At 51.0% G+C, this 18,702-nt stretch overlaps 5 protein-coding genes across 5 annotated transcripts; 3 read left to right on the forward strand and 2 right to left on the reverse strand.

Annotated features, from left to right (window-relative positions):
* Positions 1 to 2,379: 2,379 nt before the first annotated feature.
* On the forward strand, positions 2,380 to 2,960 carry EsH8_I_000073 (uncharacterized protein; the record flags this gene model as incomplete). Its single annotated transcript, XM_083267486.1, has 2 exons — positions 2,380 to 2,430; positions 2,502 to 2,960. The coding sequence occupies 2 exons, from the start codon at positions 2,380 to 2,382 to the stop codon at positions 2,958 to 2,960; spliced, it is 510 nt and encodes a 169-aa protein (XP_083117924.1).
* A 654-nt stretch (positions 2,961 to 3,614) lies between these two features.
* Positions 3,615 to 4,450, reverse strand: EsH8_I_000074 (uncharacterized protein; the record flags this gene model as incomplete). Its single annotated transcript, XM_083267487.1, has 2 exons — positions 3,615 to 4,179; positions 4,257 to 4,450. 2 exons carry the CDS (start codon positions 4,448 to 4,450, stop codon positions 3,615 to 3,617), a joined length of 759 nt encoding a protein of 252 aa, XP_083117925.1.
* Positions 4,451 to 5,037: 587 nt separating this feature from the next.
* On the forward strand, positions 5,038 to 6,449 carry EsH8_I_000075 (uncharacterized protein; the record flags this gene model as incomplete). The annotated part of the gene is made up of 6 exons (XM_083267488.1): positions 5,038 to 5,161; positions 5,224 to 5,231; positions 5,288 to 5,295; positions 5,354 to 5,545; positions 5,608 to 5,980; positions 6,063 to 6,449. The coding sequence occupies 6 exons, from the start codon at positions 5,038 to 5,040 to the stop codon at positions 6,447 to 6,449; spliced, it is 1,092 nt and encodes a 363-aa protein (XP_083117926.1).
* Positions 6,450 to 6,746: 297 nt separating this feature from the next.
* EsH8_I_000076 (uncharacterized protein) lies at positions 6,747 to 11,075 on the reverse strand (the record flags this gene model as incomplete). The annotated part of the gene is made up of 1 exon (XM_083267489.1): positions 6,747 to 11,075. The coding sequence occupies one exon, from the start codon at positions 11,073 to 11,075 to the stop codon at positions 6,747 to 6,749; it is 4,329 nt and encodes a 1,442-aa protein (XP_083117927.1).
* Positions 11,076 to 13,979: 2,904 nt separating this feature from the next.
* On the forward strand, positions 13,980 to 16,969 carry EsH8_I_000077 (Zn(II)2Cys6 transcription factor domain-containing protein; the record flags this gene model as incomplete). The annotated part of the gene is made up of 7 exons (XM_083267490.1): positions 13,980 to 14,159; positions 14,394 to 14,738; positions 14,836 to 14,851; positions 15,460 to 15,781; positions 16,330 to 16,441; positions 16,504 to 16,542; positions 16,595 to 16,969. The coding sequence occupies 7 exons, from the start codon at positions 13,980 to 13,982 to the stop codon at positions 16,967 to 16,969; spliced, it is 1,389 nt and encodes a 462-aa protein (XP_083117928.1).
* Between the last annotated feature and the right edge of the window lie 1,733 nt (positions 16,970 to 18,702).

The raw sequence follows: 18,702 nt of genomic DNA on the forward strand, positions 1-18,702 counted from the left end.
GATGCGTAGGCAAGGGATGAACACGAATCGAGAGTGATCTAGCGGATTCTCTGCCCTTGTTAAACTGTCTCACTTCGTGGCATGTTCACCTCATGAAGATGGAGTTCATACGACCTTGGCATTGTCGTGGGTGGCTGCTACGGCACACGGCACACTTGTGGCTCCCAGCAAGGTAACCTGAACCTCTTTACTTGTCCCGTCCTCTTCAATTTCATCGCCAGCCGCGGTGGGCCGTCAATTCTCCCGGTGCATCATTGAATGTCAATTTAACGCGAGGTACGCACAGAGTTGGTTACTCCACGGTGAAATACGTATGTTTGTCCCCCTGAATAAGTTAGAAGATGTAAACACCTTGCCGTTTTTGAGTCGACGCGGTTACTGCACAATATAATTCTTCCCTTGCGTACTCATTCTTTCCTCGTTAGAGGAACTTGTGCTTCGTAATGTTTTCAAAATTCCGACCTGCTACGAGCAAATTCATTGAGAGGCCGGGATAAGTAAGGCATATCAGCTTGCACGAATGTGAATGACTCGTACAAGTGGACGAAGATTGCTGGCAGCAGTCAGGCGACGAAGTGCAGCCACGGGCTTAAAGCAACCAGCAACATCGGGCTGCTCCCGTTTTGCAGGTCCTTGTCGCCTTTCTATTGTGGACATCTTCGATGCCTTTCCATGAATGCAGTTGGGTCCTGTTAAACCTGGAATTTTGAGTGGCGCCGGCGAGCCGGCCCCACGGCCGATAATTGGCGATTTTATAGGCCGTGCTCCGTTACATATATATTGCCCAGTGCCGAACCACCGAAGGGGCGTACAATGTGACTGAGGGCTGCGACTGCCAACGCATGAGAAACTAGATGGCGAGTTCTCTTGGAGGCTTGGTCCCGAACTAAGCCTGGGTCTCAAACCATCACCCCGTTTGGCCACCGACTTGCCACAACGGCAACGTCGGCTCCAATCGTATCGCTACAAACCGCGCAAGCTTCAAGGGGAACGTCTCATCTGCCTTTCGGCGCTAGAACGGGACTGGAGACGCGCCAGCAAGTTTACGAATAGACTAAAATCTAGTTCCGGGGGAGAGAACCACTCATTCCCACTTCTGCCAAAGCACGTAATATGTATCCAACTCCGGGCCGAGATATCCGTCGGTGCCGGCCGGAGTGGAACCGGGTTGGGGGCGGATCGCAATCTATCTCGGCGCTCTGCGACCAGGTCCGTCACTCTGAGGGGACGAAGCTAGATTTAGAGTTATCAATTGCTTTTTCAATCAGGCCGTCGATTTTTCGGTGTACATCCGGGAGCGCCTATCCAACGGCACAGCCTCATCCGCCATTGAGGCGAGGAACAGGCTTAATATCATCGGAGCTGCGCGTGCACATGCACACTTGGGCGGTTGATGCGCACTCATCTCAAGGAATATCCATCAAGTCACAGGGTTTATGCTGTGCGGGCCTCATTCGTCACAGGATGTTGAGTCGGGCTTTGCTGTTTCACCGCGCCGATTTGAGAAAACTGCCCATAAGTCGGGCAGAATGGTCGGTGCGCTCGCGACCTCGGTCTCGATGCGAAAGCCGATGTTTGGATGAGCAAGACGGCACCATCCCGGGCCAAACTGCGTGGAATAGGGGTCCAGTAGTGTGTTGTAGGTCTCCCCAATGCCCCAGAGTGAAGTCCGGGAGGGCAAAAATAGGAGCTGAGCACCTGGGGGGCGGAGGCGCTTTGATGTCACCCAGCGAAACAGTGTGCACACAAACACTAGCCCGACACAGGCATTGCAACTTACGAGCCCAGTCTTCGATAACATCCGATGGCTTCCCACAGCGGTGGGATTTCTCTCAAAATCCTTCCCCGTTCCAAGGCCCCTGTGCCGTCTCAGCCTGCCAGCTGATTCGCCATAGTTTTGAATAAACGGCATCATCCTTGCGTCTCATCCGCTGCGCTGAAGCATTCTGTCTGACATTCGCCCCATGCACCCTGATCCGCGACAAGGGTGCGTGGTTCAGACTCCTACCCCCTTCTCCACATAGATGATACTGGTGCCCAGATGCACATGGGCATTGGTTCGTGCTCGACATCGGATGTATAACTGATGCTCGTAGAATTAGGATGGCATGCGAATCACTATATAGTTCAGATCAATGAACACGTCCCCAGAAGGTTTGTGTTTTCTCCGTCACCTTACCGAATTCTGCTTCATTCTCTTTGGTTGGTCCAACGGTTGCACACCTGGTAAACCAGCAGATCGAGTTCGGTGTCGACATCCACATTCACTTCGATCAACGATCAGATTCATTTTCCACCCCAGCAACACACAGTCGTTTGACCGCACTAGTTTGGGATTTCATTTCATTTCTGACAGCAAACACACCTCACATTGAGAAAATGCGGTTTTCCACTCTTGTCCTTGCCTTTTCAGGTAGTGCATTGGCTCTGGTAGGTCTTTCTAACCTTACTCATGTGAGAAGCCCTTGTCAGATCAGAAGGCTAACATTTCGGACAATTAGCCTGCTTTCAGTAGCCTCGCAGCCCGCCAACCTACCGACCTGGTCGGCCGCAAGATCGAGTTCAAGGGTTCAGAAGCGCCTTCCGTGGTGAGCAACCTGGGCTTCTCGCGCATCGAATCGGTAGCCGTACGAGACGAGGAAAAGGCAAACACAAGGAAGAGAAGTTTGGAGCTGGAGCCAAGACAAACCACAAAGGGAGGATCCACCAAGAAGGGAACAACAAAGACCGAGAGCAACCCGCGCATAGAAGCAATCGGAGATAATAAAGTCAACCCGACAACAGGGTTGACCGACTCCGAGGCGGCAGAGATCGTTACCGGGCTCGATCTCAAAGACAAGAAAGCACCTGGGTCAATTAATGCCAAAGGACAGCGGAATCCGCTACCGGGGCTCAGCGCGGACGATACGGATGCTATTGTAAAGCAGGGTCAGGCAGCTCTCAAGGAGGCCGGTGCATAATAGGCAAGGTTTCCGTGGAGAAAGGAGAAAACAAATAAAACACCTGGTAGCCTACAATTTACGGTTATCAGGGCAAAACTTCTTGTGCACTGCTATGATATCAATACTTTAAATAAGTGTGATCGTGGCGATGGAGTGATTACTTCTACTACCATGACCTTCTGTATACTCATTGTAGAGGCCATAATCATCCACACGAGGAACAATATCATGACTGGCACATCGTCTTGGCCATGTTCAATTACCCGCACGTTTACTTCCCGAAGGCGATGCGCCTTTAGCTGCAGAATTTGAGACTCCTCACCACCGGGATTGACAAGCCAACTTGCAACACAAAGCAAAGAAACCCCTCACTGATGTCATCAGTGCCGAGTCATTTTCCCGCCGAAACACCGTCACGTATTCCTTTCGGGAATGCTGACCCCACATGCGCGGGTCCGTCGTTGTCCGGTTCAGAAGTATGCCGGCCAGGGGAGCAACAGATGGGCCGGACTTAATTGCCGATTTGTTACAGAAACTCTGCCGATGACCGAATGAAGGCCGGCATGTATTTCATGCTCAACCAAAGCAATGGCCAAACAAAGCCCAAGGACATCTGGCCGTGTTCTGAGTAGAAGACCTCGTGTACTTGCTGCAGACGGGTCTACCGAGCACTCAACTGAACGGTCCCTGTTTTGTCCAGATGTTCATGCCCAACTTCTCGCCCCTCGCAATCGGCAGACCAGCGTGCAACACTCTATCATCCCCATCTCCTCCCTCGACCAAATTCGTCCAGAACACCGCGTTTCCCTCCAAGGGGCGAAATGTCACCCCCGCGTCCCACGGCTCGTCACAATCCACGTACTTGCACCATCCCTTCCCAGGCGGCGCCGGAAGCCGAGGAAAATTCGTACCGCCCCCAGCAATATCCTCGCTGACGGCTACGTATACGAAGAAGCTGCTCACGCGGTTGCCGCCCTTGACTACGGAGCCATGCTCATTTGACCCCGCCGGGAACCAATCCGTGTGGAAGTGGTATTGTTCTCCCAGCTCGTATTTAACTAGCTGTATGGGTTCCAAGTGATTGTTCGGCAGGTCGAGACTTTGGAACTGTCGTGCACGCTCATGGATACATTGCGTTACCACATCCGGTACCACAGTCGTCGATTGCGACGTGCGATGCGATGAGACAATATCCCCTTCGTTAGAGGCGACGTTGGAGCGGGCGAATGTGCCATTTCTGAAGAAAATGAGTCACGTATCCAGCGAGCCCTCCTGCAAGTAGACTCGCGAATATTGTACAGAAAAGCAACTTACGTGATCTTTTGGAGGTGTTCTCTTTCGAATGGCGTGACAAAATCGCTGATATAAATAACCAATGGGGAGTGGGAGAAGAGGTTAATTTTGTAATTCGGGTGCTCGCAGACATAGTCCTCCAGTTTGGCATCATTGCTGGAGCTGTAAACAACCCCAGCAAAGGCACAAGTTGCTGCGAGCAGGCTCGTCCGCATGATCTGCAATTGGAATTCCACGGTATTCCAGTTTGTCAAGAAAAAATCATTTCTGATGAACGGATGGGAGTATCTGGACCACTCCCTGCTCAAGTATTTGGAGGTTATGATGCGGGGAAAAGGAAGACATTCTGGGAAGGGGAGATAACACATTTTCTGCCGTTTTTTTCTCAACATTGCCCAAATATAGCAAACGGAGCTCTAGTCCGAAATATCCTTTCATGATTGCGGAGGTGCTGCTCCAACCCCCAAACCTCCCCCAAATTCGGCACAAGTGGCGCACTTTACATGTCGTGTTACATCGCGTTATCACCAAAGTGAGCCATTCCCATTCGATATATGCAACTCTCCTAGAGTCGCCCAATCCTGGTGGCTTAGAACCGCTCCGCAATGTTTACCATCCTCATTCGGGTTGTCTGTGAAAGGTTCCGAGGACCTACCCCACGTTTGGCAGACAGGTATGCCATGTGGTATTAAATGTTTCCCCAAATCGAAGTTCTTTCCCCTCACATTTTCATCGGTGGATATTTCCTCGATTTTCTCGCTTTGTTAAACATCTCCATGCTTTGACATGAAGATTCGCTAACATGGCTTCCCGGGGTCGGTTTATTCTCTTTGGCCTTTTCTCGACCCTTGTCTATGCGTGGAACCATGCCAGCGAGTTGGAGCTCCAAAAGGCTCTAAAGACTCAAGATTATACCTTGGTGGCTTGTGAGTGATCCCAACTTCGCTATCTATAACCCTGAACCCAACGCTAATACCAAGCTTTACAGTTGTCGAAGTAAGTCTCAGCTCCTTTAATTTCGGAACAACAACTTACTGAGTGTACGCGACCAGCCAGATGGGTGGGCATCGAAGTTGAACAAAACATATTCGGGACACGACTAGCTGACTTGTGGCTAGTTGGAACAGCCAAATTCTCGAGACAGAATGGTCCATGATAGTCGACCCTGACAAAAACCTTCTGAGCATCAATTGCGCGAAAGATTCAAAGATCTGTGAAAACAATGACGTCCGGTCGTTTCCGGCAATCAGACTCTATCGCTCAGGAGGCGAGATGCGCGACCCCTACAGAGGGCCACGACGAGCCAGTGAGTATGTTTCTCCCAATATCCCAAAGCAACATGGGTCTTATAAGAGTGCTGACGGCGGATCAGCATCACCGCGTTTGTAAATCGGTCACTTCGCCCGATCGTCTCGGGCCTCGAGCCAAGCAATGTAACTGCTTTCGGTACAGTTGACGACTTTGTTTTCATTCTCCACTTGACGGACAACGACGCGGGAAAGGGGTTGTACAAGCGCTTCCACGATCTAGCATCAAACTACGGCGACCGGTACTCTTTCGGTGTTGTCTCCCGAGAGGAAACAGAGGGGGCATCTAGCCTCAATTGCTACAACAATCTTGACGACGTCCAAAGGTCGACGGAAAGCTTCTTCGAAAATATCAACTCGTTGAACAGCTTCTTCAAAACTTGCGTTACTCGCTTGGTGCCAGAGATGACACACGGTAACAAGCGCGATTATACAAAGGTCGGCCCCTCTTGTTCCATTTCCTCGTGCCTATTCTTCAAAACTTTGACGGAATATATGGCTGACGAAAAGTGTTGCGCAGAGCAAGGCAAAAGTCCTTTACCACTTCGACTTCTACAGCAACGACCGCGAAAAATACGCCTCCAGCATCAGAGGCGTTGCGAAGACATTCGTCGACGACATCAAGTTCGTCACAGTCGACCCTTCTCTGTTTCCGGATGTCCCGGCAAGCGTGGGCTTGAAATGGAATTTCCCTGCGATCGCGCTGCAGGATAAGACCACCGGCCTCATGTTCCCCTCCGAAAGGAACAATGACATAACGCCGGACTTTGTCCAAAAGTTTCTCCGCTCTGTGACGGACGGAAGTGCTAGGCCTGCATTCCAAGATCCCATTGAATCAGTCGTCAAGGAACAGGTTGATGTCGACGCAGCAAGTAACAAAGGGGATTCGGCACACGACGAGCTTTGACTGTGGGCTATCTGGGGTTACGCAGCGGAAAGCATAGTACGACGCAGCGTGAATGCACTGTTTTATATTTAGTCGATACTAAATAAGCACCGATGGGTTGGTGGTATCTAGGTATGTTAGTACTAGTTAGTGTATAAAATTTAGGGTTTCCTCGAGCTCGGACTTCGTCTAGGGCCTTTTAGTTTACTACCTTACATTCGATTTCTTCTAGTTATTTTAAGTATCCCGCCTTGAAACATGCCGAAATAATGTCAGCTGCCACTTCTAAGTTCTGCCTACGTCATCACAGAAAGTAGTCTACATGATCCCAAGGCCTGCGGCAGGCTTGGGCTGTACCCATTTTTGTCGCAGCGCCGACTTCCACTCGTTTAGTCTCTGGATCTGCCCATCAACCAAAATCTCACCAGCCTGAAGATCCCTCGGCAAAGGCGGCACAACGAGCCAGTCGTGGCTGGGCTTGCATGCGGAAGTGTGGCCGGGGGTAAAATTCTCGCTCTTGATGGCTGCCAGGCACGGCAAACAGAACTTCAAGTCAATGCAGTACAAACACACTACAAACTTGTCAGAGGACTCGAATCTCCTAAGACAGTGGTCACATGAGAGGCTTCCCCCATCGGAGAAGACTTTGTTCAAGGTTATTTGCTTTCCATGCCTCCTTGGAGACAATCCTCCGATTCGGGGTGAGCTAGCCCGTCTCTCTGTGGTCAGGTGGCCGGAGAGATTCACTGCCACAGGGGGAGTTCTGGTTGATCGCCATAGAGCCTTGGCATTTTCCTTGTCGCCGGCAGCAACCAGCGTTCGTAGAAGATGGCGGATGCTGATCTCGTCGTTTTGGGGCTCATCGTCCTCCAAGAGCTCGAGACTGTCAGAAATTAGACCTTCGAGCAGTTGTCGTGATTCCGAGTCCCTGTTTCGCAGACGGTACATAAGAATCAAGAAAATCGAGGCTTCGTTGAAGTCAAAACCAGCCATATGAAGCGGTACGTCCCTGTTTTGGTATTTTCGTTGTTGTTCCATGAGCTTTTCGAGCTTCTTGACCCAAGGTTCCACTGCCTCAGATCGCAACGTCTCGTCGGCTTCGAGTGCTCTCAGGGAGTAGGCTCTGGCAAGCTGTTTGAAAGAAGCGATGTACTCGACCTGTACCGCCAGGCTGCCTCTTGCTTTGTATTCGAAAAAACAGATGCTTTCTTGGATAGAAATGGCGTTATTGTATTGCTGCGCCGCCATGTAAACATTGCCAAGGGCATTTCGCAGGTAAAATTCTTTCCGTGAGTCCTGTGCGTCGTGTGCCGACTCGATGGCGTTGACGTAGCGATCCGCAAGGACATCTGTCTGTCCTGTTCGAGCCGCTGCTTGGGGAAACCAGTCCCTAATGGAGGGGTCAGGGATCTGGCTTAAAAGGAACAAGACAAAGCGAGAGTTGCCTCGTTCGGTATATCGGCCGTCTAACTCCGCAAAGAGACTCATCATTTCCGTGACCCGGTTGTTCTCGGTTAGAACCCTCATGTAGGCGGTTTCCGGTTCAAATTCTGGGGCATCGTAGACATTCTTCATTGCCTTCCGACAATATGCGAGAGCGCTCTCGACCCGGCCCATGCGATTGTAGCATTCTGCAATTTGAGCTTGGTTCTTATAGAGTCGCCATTTGGCCCCTTTGACCTCTTGGTCCGTCCTGTAATACGCTTTTGCCATGCGGTCCTGCTCGACAACCTCACACATAAGATGGAGTTTAAGAGCCTTCTCGTAGTTCCCGTTCATGGCGTGACACAGACCCATGCGACCGCAATTTTCCACGATGTTCGAGTCCTCCGTGAGCGCCTTTTCAAAATACTCCAGTGCTTTGGCGTGCTGGCCCAAATTCAGGAGAGTACTACCAATTCTTCGATACCAATGTCCGGTTTTTGGATGGTTTGCCCATTCAGCGGCCTGTTGGATTCTGGCCTCCAGCGGCACATCCTGCCAGTGGTACTCGGAATCTGACCATTTCGCTCCACTCTCCATCAGCGGCAAAGACTGGACAACACCAAAGCAGAATAGGGTTGGCATATACATGCCGAAGCCCTCTACGAGCCATGCCTTTGCAAACGTTCTTCCCATAGGCTCGAGCAGCCGGGCTGGATTCATTGAGGCAGCAGAAGCCCAGGCTTTCTGGTCTGCGGTAAGAGCGCTGATGGTAGAGGGATCTTTTAACCATCGCGAAACCACTTCAATGTTATGGTCGGTCCAAATATCCAAACTCTCTTCGAACAGGTTAGTCCATGTAAGAAGAATAGTTGGATCAGTGAGCATGATGTAAAGGCGCTTTCCGATGTCAGCCTTCTCGTCCGCGGAGACGGCAGTAATGTCAACGTCTTCTAAATGTTCTGGCCAGTACCATGCAGCATACCGTTGAAGCGACAGTCCTTCTTCGCCAAGAGTAAAGTATGTCGGGTCAGTGAAGGTCCGCAGACAGGTTTTGAGGACATGCAATCTTGCATCGGCGAGGTTGAAACCGATAGATGGAGTCTGCACACCGGCTCTAAGATCTGTTGACGCATCCTCTCGAAAGAATTCCTTGACCGAGGCATGAAAGAAGGTGACATATGTCGTGCGCTTGTTTGAGAAATATTCAATATCCCGTTCCGTGTCCAGGAAATCGGGACTAGCTCTTTTGCTAGGGTCTGGTTCGATAGAAGCTAGGCGGCGGTGGAGTTCGTGCCGATCGGCGAGATCAGCTGTCGATAGTCCATCTTCACGCTCAAGCGTGAAGAAGCAGGAAAACTGACCCCTCAGAGATTCCTCGAGGCGGAACGGAGCGTCACCCATCTTTAGAGTCAGAATAGACTCGATTTGTTCAAGTGTAAGGCCCATCTCGGCCACCGACACCCAGCGTAGAATTTCGTTCAAATCGTCCGCTTCCTCTTGCGTTATAATTGAGCTGAATCCCAGCACGGCTTTCTTTAACATGCCGTTAATTTCCTTTGGATATGACTGCAAGCTCTCGATAATTCTTCTTGGATGGCGTATTCTGTTTAGTTCGGCCAGCATGAACTTGGCCAGGATGAACAGACCGTCTACCTGCTTCTCCATAGCATCTATGATGCTGTCTTTGAAATCCTGCGTGGACCCTCGAAGGATTCTTGCGGAATTGACACCTTCAACAATGTAAGATGCAATATCAGAGCTGTTCCGATCGGGTGTGACGTGCAATGTTCGAAGCTGTTGGCCCCCGGCGGGTTCGTTACCCAGGTAGTCCATAATGTCGTCTGACAGAGTAGTTCTTCCAATCAGGGCGACCTGCACTCGTGTTCCTTGCGGGGGCTGTTGACTAAGGTCCTCCAACAAAGATAAAAACTCCTTTACTTCTGCTGGTTCAGCCTCGTCCAAGCCGTCCATTAACAAATAAATGTGCCTTTTCCATTTGTCAGGTATGCAGGGCTCAACTAGCAGTTTTCTGAATGCGCTCGAGACAGTCTTAATTTCATCGCTGGTAGACACTTCGCGAATAAGCTGCTTGCCGTAGAAAACATCTTGCTCGCTAATTTGATACGCCATGTCTCTGAGTGCCTGGGTCATGGAGCGGGACTCGGGGTTGTTTTGGCGGAAAAAGAAGTAACCCATCATGTTGTTGGTTTCCTGCTTGTTAAGAAGATCCTGGCCCCACGAGACGAGACGCGAAGTCAGGTACGACTTTCCTGTGCCGGGGTTGCCGGATATCCACAGGAAGCGAACCTCACCTGCCAGCCAGGCCTTCAAAGAGGGGTCCTCCAGAATCCAATCACAAGTACCTGGTGTTCTCGTTCTATTCAACCCAGAATAGGTGTCCTCCGGGTATACAGATGGCTGCAGAATGCCCTTGAGTTTATCCCGGTTTGAAGAGAGGGCTTGTTCCTTTGTTTGAGGCACTCGGGTCTCTGCGCGGAGAGTCTGAACGTTGACATCCACTCTCGACATCATCTCCAGCAGTCGGTCTTGGTTAGAGAGCGATCGTTTCACGCCGGCGCTGGTCTCGGCAATAACGAGGCGTTCCTCGCCCTCTGTCAGTGACGCAAGCTTCTTCATAGCGTCTGGGACTTTGCTCTCCTTCCCAAACAGGCGTTTGAAGTATGACTTGAGACGGCCGCTCCGGACTTCATGTGCCGCGAGGATGAATATCTCGAAAATAGTCACTAGGATCTTGACAACTTTGTCATAAAGCTCGGGCGACATCTTTTGCGACACATAGAACTTCAATCTGACGGTGAAGTCCTGCATCTGGTCAAATAGATCTATGATGGAGTCGTAGCACGCTGAAACATCTTTGGCGGCGTTGATCAAGTACATGACAGCTGCAAAAATGGTTTGTCCAGGAGGAAAAATGTCTTCTGCCGCTCCCGACAAGGCTTCGCCGACGACCTCTAGCGGCTTACAAGCAGCAGACAAGACCTGGAAAAGGGTCTGGCGCTTCTCACGAAAGGCCTGAAACTGCTCATTTTGACGGTTGATGACGTTGAGAAGATCTTCGGTCGATCTCATGGGCGGGTTCATGTAGTCCTTGAGATCGAGGCCGGTGGAGTCAGCATACTGCTTCTGGGCGTCGGCGAGGATTGCAGCAAATTGTCGATGAATACTGTCAGAGCGCAGCAGCTGCGCCTTCTCGTTGTCCATGGTTGGCGGGTTGCGAAACGCCAAAAATGGCGACGCAATTCTACGGATTGCGCGCGCGTTTTCTCGGCGGAGGAGGATCCGTAGAGCCCAGCGGAATTCGAGTACGGGTACAAGATAGGACGCGCTGGGCGTAATCTAACTTGCCAGAATAACTATCGAGATAGTATAAGGTTAGGCAGCGGGAGGAGCGCGGGAGCGGCCGAGGGTCGGGTCACAACTGGTGAGGCTGGCGTAGGAGATCAGGACGGCGAGGGGCGGCAGTGGAGGCAGCAGTAACCAATCAGTCTGCGGTCAAAAAGCCAGGTTGGCAAGGCCAAGGCAAGTCAGGTGAGGCGACTTCACAGGATCCCTCAGGGGCTTGACAGCCCTGCCCGAGCCAGCCCATCGGCTCTTAGGGGGCGGTGTGTGTGGTCCCGCGAGATGGCGTATGCAGGTAGCGTAGGATGCAACAGGGACCCCAAGAGAGAAGCGACGCTGCGGGGTGAGCGACTCGCTAGATCATCACGCGCGGTTGGCCAGGCTGGGGGGGAGGAGAGTCATAATGAGTTGGGGCGGGCCTCAATGAATGAGGAAGCGCTTGGAGAGAAAATGGAGACAGCTCCTCATGGTGATGTGTCATGGTTATGAGGCTGAAAACGAGGCAAAGGGGAGAGCCAAGAGAATGCCAGCTCTCAGCTCAGGGCTCGGCTAGACGACTGTGCAGCTGTGGATAACAAGGTGAAAATACCGGTAGAAAGGAATTAAAGGGCAGTTAGTGTAACCACGCGGAGTTGATGTCGCGAGCGGGGTACGTACCTCTCGTCCAGGCCTGACCGGGCTTGGGCCGCGGGGTCGTCGTCCTGGCCCACCGAAGGTGAGCGGCACGTTTGCTGACATAATCGCGGAGGACGCAGCTTCTTGGTCCCGATTGGGTGCTGGATCTCAGCCAATCAATCGTAAGTATAGCCCGGGCCCTGATTCCGGGTCAATCAAAGTCTCCCACCATCAGCCCTGCTCTCGGCCAATCATGTCAAAGGCCTCTACCCAGAGAACGGAGGGGAATTGCCTGGTGGAGGGGCATTGGAATCACCCCCAGTTTCCAAGTTCCGTGTTGACGCTGGGTTCGCATCGCCCCTGGGCTCTCGTTGTCAGATGGCCATCGAGATCTGGTCCAGGATCGCAAGCTAGCGATAAAACCTGCCAAACATACCGTCAAGTACAGGCCGTACCTCACTACCAATATGCCTGTCTGCTGTCTTGGCCATCGGCGGCCTGACCATCATCCAACTCGCAATCCTCATCCTCATGACGGTCCCGGTTTCCAATCTATTTCACTGCCCTTTCAACTGCCAATCATGTTCAAAATTATTTAACTTGATCCCTCCTCGTCTTTAAATCCCGGAAGGCCTTTTGGGACATTATATGCCCGGCGCTGCTTTCAACGTTGCGTTCAGCCCGACATTACAGCATCCTACTCAGAGGCTTCACATTGCGAGATCAGTCTAAGAGAAAAAGCTTATTGCACAAAAAAACCATCGCCAAACCTTAGAATACAGGCCAGTGCCTTTTTCTTCTGTACTCGGCAAACGTACGTGCGACATCAACTCAACCTCGCCTCGTGTCATGCAGGAACCAAACCATGTTCGTAGTTGCAATATTACCTACCTGACCAAAGCATAGCATTGCGTCTGAATTTGGCTTCCAAACCTCCTAAGCCTCCCTTGAGGTTCCCTTGGCGTAAGTTAAGTGACGTACCGAACCGCGTGAACCTGCTGATCCGGACACAATCCCCATGTCGTCCCGATTATCTCACACTTCCAGCCATATAGGAACGACAGCCAATTTTTTCCCAGGCATTTGCTATATTCTTTGTGGCTCGCTTGCCCCTGGACAAACCTGTACCGGCAAATAACGCTGACAGAGGAGCCACTGCCGCTACCACTGCCGCCGCAAAATAAGAATTTAAGACCTTGCCATCTCCCACATACCCTGCAATTCAAGTTTGATTCATAATTCGATCCTGAGCTTCATTGAACGAATGAAACATTTGTCTTGTTTAATCCGTTGGTTATATTACAACGCTACAGTGAAAATCACACATCGACCAGTGGTACAGCCAAACGGCAAGCCCGGCGGCGCTTCACTCAATACCTGTGTTCGCTGGGCTTGGTGAGGCGGATGATGCACCGTTTAGAGGTCATGCGCTACAGAACAGGTCGTAAAATGGACAAATCTTGACTGAGACACTTCTCTGGGTTTCCACGGCCATACATGGGAGAGTAAGAGTGTTTTTCTATGGTACAACCCAGTTCTTGAAAATTCATTTGCGTCAGCTTCAGGGGTCGACTCCAGAGCACTGAAAACTGACCTAACATCACAATCAAGGTTTGCCGAGATAAAAGAGAGAAGGGAAGTGCAATCGTAAAATACGTCCAGTCGTCAATGCCCAGATACCGCCTCCCAACAGCGCAGCGTGACGATGACCCTGATGCAAATCATCTAATCCATCTATGCCTGTGGAAACTTGCTGGACGAGAAAGCATAACACAGTGTGAATGATTTCTAAGTAACTCGTCAGGCCGCTATCCGCATAAGAAATTGTTACGCAGGTACATGTATCCGCATGACCCCCTGGCCGCCACAACCACAATGCTTCATCATCCACCTGCTTTCTAGACTCGACCTGTTGTTTGCCCGTGTGCGTAGAAATTGCTGGGTCTTTGAAGTCCTTCTTCTGGTTGCGCTTTCACTTCACACTCTTATTGCAATTACAGACAAATACCAACAGCGGTGGCGGTTTAGTATGAGGTCTTCTTCACCTACCATACCCAGTCCATTTCCCTTTTCCCCCAATAGATTTGCTGGTCCTTCTACGCTCCCTCCATTTCGGCCTCGAGACGCTCCCATCTCGAACCTTAGCAACCCATGCAACCGGAACGCAAATATCGGAACATCCTCCCCGGCCCTGCCACTAATTACACGAAGCCTTTTGCCGACGACAATGCAGAGGCTGTCTTTGGAAATCATGGTGGCCAGGAGGGCTCCAAGAGGAAGCGCCGAGCGACTACTAAAGCTTGCAATAGCTGTCGGGAGAAGAAGATAGGGGTACGTGTCTTGTTGGTTATCAACTTTGAGTCCTTTGCAGTGGTGGGTTCATGGGTTGTCGCTCAAAAATCCTGTCCTCCCCCAAGAATCTTGTCTATCAGCCTCTCCGTGAGCAATCTGGCAGGCTGAGGGGTAACTACGAATGGATGATGACGATAACCCTCGTGCCTCAAGCCACCCAACCTCCCAAGCCCAGATGACCACTTATTGTCGTACTACTGACCTCGCTTCCAGTGCAACGGTCTGCAGCCGTGCAGTCATTGCCAGCGCCGTGGTCTTGCTTGCGAGTACGCCACCATATCGAAGACAATCCTCAACTCCATTCCATCTGGGATGAAATTGATCGACGAAACAACGGCAAAGACTCACAGATGCGCTGCCGAACTGCTCAGTCTACTTCGTTCTGTTACTGATGACCAGGTCCGCGACGTCCTTCAGCAGCTTCGAGCCGGTAGAGACGCATCAAACATCGTCTCTACCCTTCGAGGTCAACTGCATTCAGTCTATGATTTTTCCTTTCACGGCAGTCTTCACGCGGTCCCGCCCCCCAACCAAAAGTCTCTCGAGTTCGAGTTGATGGTACGTCACGCCATAGCCTATTCGCCATGGGCCCCGACGGAGCTCCCGCAGCTTGATTTCGAACTTGCTGCGAGGTCCTCTCAAAGTTCTTCGCTAGAATCACCGTTATCAGGGTAAGTTTCTAATACGCGATTAAAGTTAAATCTTCCGTTCCCCGTGCAGCGACTTTCACGGCCGTTGTATCGGGAACAGCTGGGTAGCTCCGCTGAATTCAATTTATCTTTTTCGTCCACAATTCTGAACTGAACTCAACTAGACTTTCCCCCATGCCGACGGAACCACCGTCCCCGCACTTTCCTACGGAATCAGATTCTTCTTCTTCCTCTGGCAGACCTCGTTTTACGCCCTTGGACATTAAAGACAGTAACTCTAGCCTTAGTCTACAAGGCAAGCCCAGCAGTCGAGAAACTGCTCTAGCAGATTTCCCCCCTCTGTGTGACGAAAGGCTGCACAAGTTTGATATCTTGACATGGACGAATGTCGCGATACCCAGTCTGTCAGCCAAAAGGGCCCTTTCTCTGTATCTAGGTACAGACCACACGACCACGGCATTATTCGACGTCGATCTTTTTCTTGACGACCTGGTTTCTGGTGGCACACGCTTCTGTTCCAGACTACTTGTCAGCTCCCTACTAAGTTGGGCTTGTGTGAGATGCATTTTCTCTTGCAAAAATGGCAGGCAAACATATACCTAATACGTTGTAACAGCAGGCTTACACAGCATACGAGTTGAAGGCTGCGGCTTGGAGTTATGCATTTTATGATGAGGCAACGCAGATCTTGCAGCATGAGACTGCCATGGGCCTCGCCACTCCTAGTACGGTTGCCGCTTTGCTCTACCTAAGTATGTCTTCGACTTGTCATGCCAAGGATACTGCCGACGCTACCGATCATTTGGAGCACGCAGTTGATCTTGCCAAGAGCATAGGGCTCTTTGGTATTGCAGACGAGGGCATGGTCGAGAGGTGGCCAGACGGCGCCTCTGACTTTCTCTGGGAAAAGTCCATGGCCCAGACGGCATGGGGAAGTTTCGTCTACATTACGTACGTTGCGCAGTTGTCTTTCTCCAGGTCTGCGAAAGTACCTGTTCCGGGAAATGCTTCGTGGACCGAAATGGAAGGGGGAAAAAAGAATAACCTCCTTCGCTGTGGCTTTAGTTGCTCGGTTTCTGACATATATTGGAATAAGGATACGATGTGCGCAAAGCCAGACGTGCAAGGTACCCTACCCACCGAGAACGCCAATTCCGGGCGACCTAGACGAACCTGAAGACAGCGAATCCCCCGAGAAACAACCCTTTCCAATCTTTATGGGTAAAACGTTCCCATTTCTGTGCAGACTAATATTGATTGTGCATGAAATGATATGGATGAACTACGGAAGCAGCCTGCAGACGACGGGGTACAGCATGGTCGAGTCTATGGAAGTAGTTTTTGGGCGATACTTGGAATGGTCCGACAACCTGCCATTGCAACTGGTGAGAAGCGGAGAAAGCGACCATCATGTCCTGCTTTTGCAGTAAGAACACTCTCTGTGGGCAAGGTTAATATGGAGATGCGAGAGGGGATGAGCTGACACGGACTAATCGTAGCACCTATTTCCACGCATCTGTGCTGGACCTGTTTCGTCCTTTAATACATCATGGCGACGCTATGCGCTTCCGACTCAAGTCTTTCACCACTCAGCAAGCGTCTCCCGAAGCGGTTTGCCTCGCCTCGGCAACCCAACTAGGACAGTTGGCCGTTACATACTTACAGAAGTGCAGTTCGGCATCCACCAGTTTCCTCTGGAATACAACCCTGTTGTATGTTGCCAATGCGTCTTTGCGCGAACAAACGCATTTCAACGACACCCAGGAGAAACTCGCCAACTTGCGTACATGCATACTGGGCTACCAGAAGCTGCAACACTGCTTCCGCCTCTCGCGGGGCATTATTCGTAGCCTGCTTTCGATGGCGCTACGGGAAGGACTGGTGGCATCCCCAGAGGCGAGGGCCATCATCAAAGACTCGAACGAGAAAGGGAAGCATCATCCAGGGTCCGACGAAGTGGTGGCACCGTTTATCGTGGACCTTGACCTTGCCACGGTAAACCCAGCAGCGGCGCATGTTGACAGGCTAGCGGCGGAATTCGACGAGCTTGCGATATTCAACGAATTTACTGTGATCCCATCGGCCAGGGAGGCGCAAGACTTTTCGAACGAAGGTGCTGGTTTAGACGCTGAGGGTTGAGACGCAGGTTGGGTCACCCGAGCTTATGGACGACGTGCGGCAGGTTGGGGACTCCTTTGGGGCTCCGAGAAATATCAGCATCGCTTACAACAACATAGGTTATAGCGAGTTTGTCTATCAGGATAACTTTCAAGAATGAATGGTAGCTCGGGTGGAAAAATATGGAACTGTCCGGCGTCGAATGATGAAGGAAACAAACAAAAAGTTTTAGCTTGTGGTAACCCAAAAAAGAATCATTGACAAGCCAACAGGTCACTTGAAGATTGTCCCAGATGGTCATGCTTTGCATGGTATTATGCTTTGCGTGGTATCCCTTTTCAAACAGTCTCGCTCCAGCTGTTGAATAGCCTAAGAAACTTGGTATTTTTCCTCCAGTTCACTGGAATAACACGTGTGCTACTCTCCGTATTGACTCTTCTGTGGTCCCTAGGTTTCCTCGCGGGTTTATCTGCAGGGTTCGATGTTCGATAAAGTCCTTTCGATATGAATCGCGGTTGACTGAATGACAGTTGTTCCTGGTCATGTCAGCGGCCCTCTGCTAGCGACATGGCCAGTGTACTACTATGTTGGTTACTATTTGCCAACTCGAATTTCTACACAACTCCATGCAATGTGTTCGATGGAGAGGCATTCAGCAGCTCTAGCCCCCTTGCGGCTGCTTGTAATGTCAAGGAGAGCAGAAGAATCCAACATGATGCTAACGACTTATGCGGCTGCCATAAGCGCCCGTCGCCTGCGTAGTCGTCATTCTGGTTTCCGTTTCTTGGTATCCATCTCGTCGTCGTCCTCGGTCGGGTTGGATAACTGGAAGGCTCGTCGAGTTGCGGTGGACGACGCTGTAAATGTCACGCGACCAAAGATCCGAGGCCTGCAATGAAGTCTAGCACAAGACCATATGGAAGTATGTCGGGTTTGGTAATCAGCAAACAGTCAGCAAAGAGTCAGCAGCCTGGCCCAGTCGAACGTTTCAGGTCCATTCCATACAGGCTGGCCAGGGCTATAAACCTTTTGCGGTGGTCATCCTCTGGATATGACAAAGGGTAGAGAAGTAGGACAATATCGGGTAGCAAATGACCACAAAGTCAAGACTACTGAAGCGGCAAGACCGAATCGTCAAGTTTGGCAGAAGGGGGTGCTGCTTGGATATGAAATTGGATATGTACCTAAGCGTGGTGCTGAACCAGCACGTCACTGTAAATGAATTAAACCGGAACCAGATCCCGCTGGTCGCTAGAGTCATCTCAAGCACCTCCAGAAGAGCCCGGCATCATTCGAGAGCCAACAATAAAGGCGCAATAACTGTCATCAAGGTGGCTAGCCCTGATTCACATACCCAGAATAGAAAGAAGAACCGTCGGTTTTAATTGACAGAAAAAACCGGCAATGTTTCTTATCTCCACAGGGACCCCTAATACTTCCTGCTCCAGGGCGTGAGTGCTGTGTTGCCAAGAGAATGCTGTACCAGCTCACTAGCTTTCAGATCGAAATATTGTACACGGTGAGCTCATTTCAATGTGCCCCTCGATCCGTCCTTCCTCCAATCCCACAGCGTTACAGGGACAGTAAAACAAATCATATTCGACACGGTGTCTGCCGGTTCTGGAAGTTGATGATGCCCAATGACTACTGTTGAATAAACCACAATAAGTAATTATGCGGCAAGGGGAGTATACTGGGTTTTCCCTCTCCATTAAAAAGTCATCCGTCATTGGTGGCTTAGTCTCCGGCCAAGT

The sequence above is a fragment of the Colletotrichum jinshuiense genome, chromosome 1 (genome assembly GCF_051148585.1).
Source record: "Colletotrichum jinshuiense chromosome 1, complete sequence".
NCBI lineage: Eukaryota > Fungi > Ascomycota > Sordariomycetes > Glomerellales > Glomerellaceae > Colletotrichum > Colletotrichum jinshuiense.